This window comes from Ochotona curzoniae, unplaced genomic scaffold (genome assembly GCF_017591425.1).
Source record: "Ochotona curzoniae isolate NIBS_2020 unplaced genomic scaffold, NIBS_Ocur_1.0 scaffold_4812, whole genome shotgun sequence".
Classification (NCBI taxonomy): domain Eukaryota; kingdom Metazoa; phylum Chordata; class Mammalia; order Lagomorpha; family Ochotonidae; genus Ochotona; species Ochotona curzoniae.
In genome coordinates, this window is record NW_024467124.1 from 5,166,009 (window position 1) to 5,175,842 (window position 9,834).

Sequence of the window (9,834 nt, forward strand, 5' to 3'; positions counted from 1 at the left end):
TCAATATCACCAGCAAGCCTACTAGAATTCCCAAGAAAATCCGCCAAGCTGGCACGGAAGGCCACCAGATGTCTCTCAGACCTACAGGAAGAGCGCTGGAAGGGTAAACATTTGGCAAACATAAAAGACAATATATAAATTCCTTTCTCTTTTACTAGATTAAAAGACATGTGCCTGTTTCAAGTGCAAATTACAGCACTGACTTTTCGGTTTATTGTTTGGAACTGTACGTATAAGAAATATTTTATATGAAGTTATACAACATTACCTGAGATGGTTGCAGTAAGTTAAAGATGCATGCTGTAATTCTCAGAACCATTAAAACAGTATAACTTAGAAGTCAACAGAAAAATAGAAATGACTGGTAGAAATAAAATCCAAATATTGAACTGAATCCAAACATGTGGAAATCATATCAAATCTAAATTCACTAGATACACTAAATGAAAGGCAGAGGTCATTAGATTAAAAAACCATGACCCTACTATATGCTAGGAGATGAACTTTTAACAGAAAATACTAAATTAAAAAGTTACAATATATAAATAGTGAGCAATGAAGTAATCTCTGTTTGGATTTAATATGAATAACTTTTCACATTTACTTTCAAATAATCTGCATTTACACACATCACGCATTATCTCCAAACCTGTCCGTCCCTTCTCTTACACCTCCTGGTTGCCAATATCATTTTTTTACTGACAAAAAGTTTTCATCCAGTGGGGATTTTCTGAATAGAGCTTAAACACTGGAAACATTTACACTTAGTAAATAAAGAATTTCTCTGAATGTTTTAAACAAGACTGAAGCATGATGCTAGCTCAAACTTAGACAATTCCTAGCTGGGGCAGGGCTTGATGGGAACAAAGAAACCTCACACTAAGCAGGACCACAAAGAATGGTTTTGTGGCATGTGACAAATCTGCTCAACCATTGACGTGAAAGGAACACTAGCAGTTCCCTTCTTTCTGGCCATCCAGGCTTGCTTGATAATAATGGCCTGTCCCAACAAACTCCACTAACCGTGACTTTGAAAAATATTTATCTAATTCATAATCCACAAGTAAACAGAAACTTTACTTCGTCTCTTAAAAAATGTTTAAAGAAAGTGATTTTTCTCTACAAATTGATGTTACTCGACAGCAAAGGCCTCCCCCTCACCGTAGCACTGCACACACACACATTGCCAGGGCTGCTTGGATTCTTCCTTCGGAAAACCAACAGCTTCCAGACTTTCCAACATAACATGTTTTACAATACGCAGGAAATATGACTAAGGAACTGAGTAACTAGACAGATGATCTGATTGATTTTAATTTGTGTCATTCAGTTGGAAGTAGATTCAAGGGTCTGCTTCCACCTCCCATCAAGTGATAAATATAACACATCCTGTTTCTGTGGACTGACTAGTTGTCCAGTTCTTCCAAGTGCTGGTGACAACTCCCTAACTCACATCCCACCTTACACTCAACTTCCTGCTCTTTGGATGCTATATTCCTTCTTAAGAAGTGCCTCCCTTAACAGAATACTCTGCATGACAGTAACTTTTAAAGAAAATATTTTATTATGTCATGAAAAAAGGTATCAATCAACTGGATTCATATTTGTTTGAAAAAAAAAACTTGGAAATTTATTAAGACAGTATATGGGCATCCTGTTCCACATGGGAATGAGAAGATGCTATAGGTTCTCTAAGTATTGCACAGTCTGAAAAACATCAACAAAAAAGGGGGAAAGGGAGAAAAAAAAAAGATCACATGATGTTGGGAACCATCTCACATTTTGAATTGTCTACCAAGAAACATTGAAAAAAAAAGAAAATCCTTTGTTTCTACAGTAGCTTTGAGTTTACAGTTCTTGGAATGACTGTATTCCATTGAAGATATCTCAGTAACAGGAAGCTTCATTTTAGCAATCCCATGTGCAAATATTAATAAAAAAATATATAAAATAATGCAATTCCTCTCTTGCCATCACCCCGGCAACCAGGCCATTTTTGAGAACTGTTGTGCTTGACAAAACGGTTACGCCGTAAGCTTTGCCTGAAGCTCCATTTCTGCAGCCCTTTTGAGTGCAACATCCACGAGAAGCTGAAATCCACTGAAGTCCTGGTTGAGGTCTGGTGGAGTTGGGGGAGGAGTGTTGAAAAGACCACTCTGTGTGTTTGTACTCGGTCCGGATTTGCACGTGTCCTCTGGGTACACGAGTGAGCTGTCTGTAAAACTGCTGGCCGCTATCTGCTGGATGTCTGTGTTGTGTCCCACACCAACGGACTGGCAGAGAGGGAAAGGCACATCTTTCAATGCAGTCACAGTGGTGTGGCAGATCACCGACGGACGAGCCAACATTGATCCCGGGGATGGTGGCTTAGGAGACAGTGGCCTCCCTAGGATTGGGCTGGGTCCAGCTGTACAGGAATGAAACGGGCTCTCCTCGAGAGCTGGCATGAAGCTTTTGATGCTCACTGCAGACTCCATAGAGCTGGCTTCAGAAATCTTGGCCCCACGGCGGGATATTGTGAACTGATTTGGATCTTTGCCATCCTTTCTCAGCATGTCAGGGAGGAGCCTGCGGCGGGCGTTGATGAACCAGTTACAGACCTGAAATCACATCAGTATGCTGAAACATTTCCCTTATTCACTCGGCAAACAGGTTCTGGGAACATTCCTCTGCGCGCCTAACTGACCTCTCTTTGTGTTAAGGAAGGCATATGAGGGCCTGTCTGAAGTGACCAAATTATTTCAAGGTATCCGACCCAGCAAAGAAAGCAAGCCTGCCTCCTGTCGCAACCGCCCTCTCTCTCATACTGAATTCGCTTACACCTTTGCAGAAGAAACAAAAGGATTTTCATTCCTCAAGCACCTGAAAATGAGCCGAGAGGGCAAGGTTTGCCTTTAACTCTCTCCGTTTTAACCTATTACCTACTGCCCCAGCATTTAAGTTAATCAACTACAGGAGAACCTTTCCCGTGTATGAAAAGTGCCACTCCTCCCAGTAACTGATTTTTCTCAGTTCAAATGACTATGTCAACAGGCACAACATGAATTACCTCACTGAAGTCTGCCCTTGTTTAAATATCAAACCAGTTTCCTGGGCAATAGAGTAAGGTTTAACCTCCTTTTTATATTTGTTGCATAAAGGAGGGTTCTTTTAAGGCATTAAAGGAAATGCCACTTGACAGATGACTGTCAAGTGGTTCAGTGTTCTTGAAATAGCCAGTTATTAGCTGCCAGCACTGTAAAGTTTACCATAAGGAAAAAAAAAAATACTCCTTCTAGCTTTTTTTGAGTATAGAGGAAATTGATGACTTGACACCCAGGAATGAGGAATGCTGTGAAAATGACTTTGGAAATAACCATGCGTGCTTGGCCCTGGAGCTCTTTCCTTACCTGGAGCTGGGACAGGTGTGTCTGCTGGGACAGCAAGGCTTTCTCCTGCTCCGAGGGGTAGGCATTGTATCGGTGCTCATACAGCCAGTTCCGGAGAATCTGAACAGACTCCTTGGGCAGGTTGCCCCTTCGCCTCCTCTTGCCCGAGCAGGCTGAAGAGGAAAGGTCCAGCGGAATGTCCGTGCTGTCCTCATCCTCAGTGTCACTGCCGGACGCCACGACGACACCTAGGACGGGACAAAGGCCTCCGGTCAGTCCCCATGTGCAGCAGAGCCCCGTGAGCTGCACTGCTCCTTTGCTCTGAGCGCTGTGACTGGACTTTCCTCCACTCCAGCGCGGGAGTTTCCTGTCCAGTGTTACACAGGGTCCACTTTTGCAGCATGCAATAAAGATTCTCAACCAACTGCCAGAATTTCTCAGCTATTCTCCTCCAGGATTCAATTCTCACATTCCTTTTAAATGATGCTCGGAGTCTTTCATCAATTTGACTCCAAGAGACAGGCTGTGCTGAGGGTCAGTAGCTTGCACACATTTTGAACAGGAAGGGTGCTGTAGCTAACAGTCTCCTCTCCTCAAGGAGACTGCAAGCTGGGAGAAACAATGCAGGGACTGTCCTAACGCATAGTTTAAATAGTATTCTTCCTTTGGGTTCCAGCAAAAGTTTAGAGTAAAAGCAAGCGGAACTCTGCCACCGGTCCTTTCTGACTCATTGCTAATGTATGTCACTTTTAAAAAATATATCACTGCAGATTTTACCTTTATCACACAAAGATATTTTTCTACTCCTGGTTCAACAATGCCTAACACTGAATAACTTGAAATTTCCCCCACCAGCTTAATCTGAACCCCTCTATTACAGAGTTCAGTCTTCAGTGATTACATGACAAAGAAACTTGCATATGCAACTTACTCCCAAGGGAAGCTCCTTCGGTTCCAAGCACTTTAATCCCACCAGAAATCTTAAGAATTCAAACCATAGAGAATATGTAAATCATGCACTGATTTTAGTAACAATTCAGACCTGACCTCCTTAAGAGACATTGGAGCCGCATTCTGAACTACAAAAACTTCCAAATAACAAATGCTTCGGCTTCCCCGCCCCCAAAAGTGCATCCTGCAATTCCGAAGGACAAAAGAACAGTCTTTTATGGAGGCTATCTACAATTTAAAAGTATACATGAAGGGAAAACGACAGCGTTCATGCAAATACCAGTATATCTAGGTTAGCGAATTAAGAAAAAAAAAGTTTAGGGAATTTTTTTTTAAGCCACCCTGTTAATTGACTCAAAGATTGCTACTAGGTGACATTTCCTCGCTCTGGACTGCAGGGGGCAGAAGGTGCGGAAGGGCGTTCCTCCAGGCTAGGCAGAACCCTCCAGAGACAAAGTAAAGCAAGTTCTAACAAAAGACGTGGATGAGCTTGCAAATTTACTTTAGCTCAAGGCTCAACAAACAGCCAAGAAATACACCGCACAGGACTCCTAACTTTCAAAGGCCAGGTACCTGATATTTCCCTACGCAGAAGATTTAGTCAAACTTAAGAAGAAGAGTTTAAAAGGGCATGCTGAGAAAGCTGAAAACTGGGTAAAGAACCACAGATAAAACAAAGTAAATTATAAATGAGTTCCTGTTTCACATTTGTTTTGATAATTAAGGAGATTTCCCTAGTAAAAGTACGAGTCCAGCTAATCGAATCTCTAAAGCACGTTTCAATGAGGCAATTTGTTGAAACTCCAACGTCTGAAAAGCCAGACATTCTTAATGGTTATTATTTTGTCCCTCCCTACTCCCCCCCCCCCTTTTTAAATCTAGGAAAAGCGTGAAAATGTACTCATGGAACAGTGAATTCCCACTGTAAGTTGATAATAACAGGGTTGGTCTGAAGCAAACAAAACCAAAACCCCCTGAAGTTTGCCCTTTGATCTGAGCGCTGCATGAGAAGCCTGATGTTTCAGAAGCAGGTTTCATTTAAGCCGCGGAGCTGCAGCGCCACTCCACTCCGTCCTCAGTTCATTTAAATAAATGAATGCCAGGCCCCAGGACCTCTTAACAAATATTTCCAATATGTGCACAAAAGCTGAAGTAACAGGAAGTGGCGACTTCAGATCCTGGGCTGGGCCAGCTGAGAGCTGACTGCAGCTGAACCACGCTGGCTGCTGTCAGGGATGTTCATGCAAATTCCCCCTCTTGACCGTGGCTCGGCTTGGAAAAACAAAAAGACCTTTTCCTCGTTACTCATTTCCTACTGTAACAGAGCTTTTGAAAAGTTTCCCGGTTACGACATGTTTCCAAACGTCTTGCTTTGCTTACACTTCAATAATGTGGCCGGGAGGGGGGGCGGTGCAGAATCCCAAGCCTTGCGACTTTTCCCCAGACAAGGAAATGGGGCTGTGGAAAGCCGCAAGATGGCCTGTAGATCCCACAGCTCTGAGCAGCGGTTATCCATCCAGCATTTTCTCAACAGATCCATCACACCACAAAAAGGGGCGAGAGGCGGGGGATGGTGAAGGAGGGCTTGAAAAATCTAGAAAAGAATCTAGAAGTAATTGGGAAGAAGGTATTTAAGAAAAAGACAAAAACAGGCGACCCTAACCAAGTTCCGATTTATCTCCTCTGGAGAAGCCAAATTCGACTCGAACTCCCTGGTTGCCGAAAACCCAGGGTGCCCCAGGCCAGGAAGAACGCCCTCAGGCGGGAATTGAACACACAACAACCAGGAGACTGACTGAAGAAAGGGTTCTTCCTCAACCAACCTTCTCGCTGCTTACTGTTACACTATTTCAGGTGTTTTTTGTTTTGTTTTTGCTCCCTCACCCTTCAAAAAAGGACCTTCTTGTCACAGACCTATCCGACCAAAACCCGGGGCTCCGGAATCCCGTTCAAAAGTTTTTGCTTTAAGGACACCTGAGGCTTTCAGACTTCTGTAAGACTAGAGCAGAGGCCCGACCCGACTCCTCGGGGGTCGCTCGTGGGCCGGCAGGCAAGGCGCTCCCCGTCCCAGGGGGCTCGGGACGCCGGGAGGCTCGGGCCAGAGGGAGGAGCCGGCCGAGCAGAACGGGCAGCTTTTGTTCTGGAGAGCTCCTGGCCTCCACTGCAACTCGCTCGCAAAACTTTTTATCCGCGACCACGAGCGGAAGAGCATGCGCCGGGGCTCCAGGCCACCCCCCCTTCGAGCCCAGAAACGAGGCCGTGAACCCTGCCGCCCCGGCCCCAGACGAACGGCGAGGAAACCTCAAAAGGGAAAGCAAACGCAGGCCAGTTCGTCACTTTCAGCTTCCCCCACATGGGCCCTGAAGTAGTCGCCAAGTTCCCTTCCAACACGTCACCTTTCATTGTTTCCGTGAGTCGGCGCCGCGGGGGTCCCCACGGATCCAGCCCGCTGGCCCCGCTCGAGCCCCGGCCCGTGGGTGGATGGGGGGCTGGGGCTGGGGTAGCGGGGATTAGTGGGGCGCGAGGGGCGCCGGAGAGGAGACCTGGGGGTTGGGGGGGAGGCGAGTCGGAGCAGCCCCTCGTCGGAGCCCGAACAATGGGGCGAGCCGCCCCCCCTGCGGAAGGCGGGCCAGGCGTTCGGCGTGCTAGAACCCGCGTCAGAAAACAGCCCCCACCCCCACCCCACCCGCCTCAGGGTGCCAGCCCCGCGGCACTGGGAGGGTCCGGACCTGTCATCCCCGCCGGGGTCCAGCCTGACGGCGGTTCTTCCCGCTAACGCCCCCTCACAGCCGACTTTTAAACGTCCCCCGAGTTTAAGCGCGCCCCTGTTGTCCCCTCGGGGAGGAAGAGAGGGGAAGTCGTACAACCAACCAACTCCCCGCACCCCCCACCCCCGCCGGGGACCCGGTCTTTCGCGTGTATTTCTCTCACTGGGAACGTCAGGGGCCTGGGTTGGGAGCAGATAAGTTCGGCTTGTTGCAAAGTCTCACAGGAATCACAGGGGACCAGCACCGGAGAGAGGCGGCCCAAAGAGCCCGCCGGGGCGCGGCGTGCGCGCGTGGGCCGGGGCGCGGCGTGCGCGCGTGGGTCGGGGCGCGCGTGTGCCGCCCCACAGCTGCATGGCTCCGTGGGAGCGGCGCTCGGCGTCCGCGTCTGCAAGAATGCGAGTCCCACACGCGAGGGAGCTCCCGGGCATGCGCAGCAGCGCCCCCACCCCCGCGATGAACTTCTGTTTTGATCCACTCCACATAAATCACAACAGAAAAGCCAGCTCCAGCCCTCCACGGAACACTCGGGGGAGACCTCCCAGGCCGGGACTCCGAAGTGAACTTCAAAAGGGACTTCTCAGTCCTTGACCTTTCTAGGTGTTTTTTTTTTCCCCCCTGTGTATTTTGATCTTTTTTTTTTTTAAACCAGACGGCAAGTTTTAGTTGTAAAACTTCCAGAACGCTTGGTGGAAACAATGACAGCCTGGCTCTTGTGTACTTACAACCAAGCCTGCTGCTTGTCACACTTGGGACACATTCTGACTGAATGCCGTTTGTTAGCTTGCTGGCCCGCCTGTCCTAACTTTTTTATCTTGCCCCAAACTCATCGTGGGAAAAGTTACTGAAGACACTGCAAATTTTCTGAAGTTTAGCTTTCTAAAACTGCTCACACACGAGGGCCATGTGAGGGGCCAGGTTCACATTCCTTTAACTGTAAACACACACACACACACACACACACACACACACACACACACACACACACACACATCCAAGAATAAGCGCCCAGGCCCGGCTGAGAGTGAGGGGGCTCCCGGAGCCCAACTTTCAGACAAAGACGCGGCGCGATTCCGCTGCTCATCCCGCCCGGAAAAAGCGAGGCGAGGGGTTCCCCGGACCAGGACCCCACAACCCGCCTTCAGCCTGAGGTAAAGGGAGAAGCCATGCGGCGGCGGGGCCGAGCGTGGGGTGTGGGAGCAGACAATGAAACTTGGAGGCGCACAAACAAGGCGCTGAGCGTGTTTCTTGACAACGCGCCAAGCAGCGTGGAGAGAGGCTCGTCTCCCTCCCCGGCAGCCCCCTCGTGTTGTGTCTAGGAGGAAAAACAGCAACTGGCGTTTCAGACGCTGTCCCAACAAAGAGCACGGCCGCCTTCCCAGCCCCAGGGTCCCCAGGTGGAAAAAGTCCAGCCAAGTCTCTCTGGCCCCCGACCCAGCGCGGCTGGCTCAGCACGTTTCCCCGGCACTCGCGACGCGCGCTCCGGTGCGCACAGCCCCTGCGGCCGCCTTACCTTTCTTGCTTTTCATGCTTGGAGCTATCTCCCAGCGCCAGGCAGGGCTTGGGTCTCAGGGGGCCGGGGGCAGCCGCACGGCGGGGGCCGGTGACCTTCCTGCCTCTCCGCCGATCCTCCGGTAACTTGTAGGACGTGTTCCAGCCGTTATTGATAAACAAGGCGCTCGGATCCCAGGCGCCCGCTCCTTTGGGTGGAATTCAAGTGACACTTGGGCTTCCTCCTACCGGGATCTTCTGGCAGCCGGCCGGGGGCTCTGTCTCACCCAAGCCGCTCCCCCTCAGCACTCGGTTCCTTTGTTCCCAGCTCCTGCTCGGCGTACCTCGCCGCTGTCAGAGTGAGAAAGGCGAGGAGGGAAGGTACAGGAGGTCCTGCCTCCGCCCCCAGCCGCCCGCCCCGTCCCCCGCCCGTCCAGCCGCTCCTCGGCCCCTCCCCCGTCCTTCCAGCCTGGGTGGACCGGATCGAGCTCGGGCCGCTGTCAACCCGTCCCCGGCGGGGGCGGAAGGAGGGGGGAGCCGAGTTCAGAAACGCGATTCTTCCTGCCTACCCGCCGCCCGCATCCCGCACGGGGCGGCGGAATCACCAGCCGAGCACCCTCCACTGGGGTTTTCTCTTGGGGCCTTTCGTCCCGGGACTGGCCAAGGGGGTACGTTTGGGTAAGAAATTTCCAACTGATGGGGGAAAAAAAAAACGCGCTCACCTCCTCCCTTCTTCCAACCCCGAGAAGAGGCTGCTCCTCTCGTTTTTGTTTTTTTTTTTTTTTTTTTTTTGACAGCTACCTCTATCGGCGCTGCCCCTGCCGGAGCCGCTTCTGGCCCAAGGGGCGGGGCGCGGGAGGAAAAGTATTCGGGACAAGCACCAACTTCTTCCAGAATGCGCGGCTGCCATGGACACGCGGGCGCGCCGCGTCGCACCCTTCTCCCCCGGCTCTTCCTCCGTTGGAGACTGCGGGAGATGGTGGGGGTGTAGGTGGGGTTGGATGAGGCACCGACAACCCTAGGCGAGTGCCTGTTCCCCCGGGCTAAAGCTGCGAGTTCCGGATTGGATTGCAGGGCGGTTTCGAAATCGAACACGTTGCGGACAGGCACTTGTCATGCTCACATGCTCTTTAACCAGCTCTGCCTGGGGACTGCCCGGGCGCTCGCTCGCCCCGTGGCGACCCGGCCAGACCGCCCTTCACCCCTCCATTCCCGGACCCTTTCAAAAGAAGGGGCAGCCACGCCTAAGGAAGGGGGCT

General features: G+C 50.3%; 1 protein-coding gene across 2 annotated transcripts; it reads right to left on the reverse strand.

Annotated features, from left to right (window-relative positions):
* Positions 1-1,601: 1,601 nt before the first annotated feature.
* Positions 1,602-9,485, reverse strand: TGIF1 (TGFB induced factor homeobox 1). 2 transcript variants are annotated; one of them, XM_040970569.1, is made up of 4 exons: positions 9,377-9,467; positions 8,598-8,926; positions 3,390-3,616; positions 1,602-2,600 (listed from the first exon to the last, which is right to left on the reverse strand). In XM_040970569.1, exons 2-4 carry the CDS (start codon positions 8,611-8,613, stop codon positions 2,025-2,027), a joined length of 819 nt encoding a protein of 272 aa, XP_040826503.1. In that variant the 5' UTR covers positions 8,614-8,926; positions 9,377-9,467; the 3' UTR covers positions 1,602-2,024. The 2 variants fall into 2 exon arrangements, with proteins under 2 accessions (XP_040826503.1, XP_040826504.1); XM_040970570.1 differs by lacking the exon at positions 8,598-8,926 and having other exon boundaries at positions 9,461-9,485.
* Positions 9,486-9,834: the final 349 nt, after the last annotated feature.

Coding starts and splice junctions, on each gene's coding strand:
- TGIF1 (XM_040970570.1), bottom strand. CDS start 9,485: ATGGCAGCCGCGCATTCTGGAAGAA. Junction 3,617..9,460: donor AGCCGCGCATTCTGGAAGAA/GTTGGTGCTTGT, acceptor GTCCCGTCCTAG/GTGTCGTCGTGGCGTCCGGC. Junction 2,601..3,389: donor CACACCTGTCCCAGCTCCAG/GTAAGGAAAGAG, acceptor ATGTGATTTCAG/GTCTGTAACTGGTTCATCAA.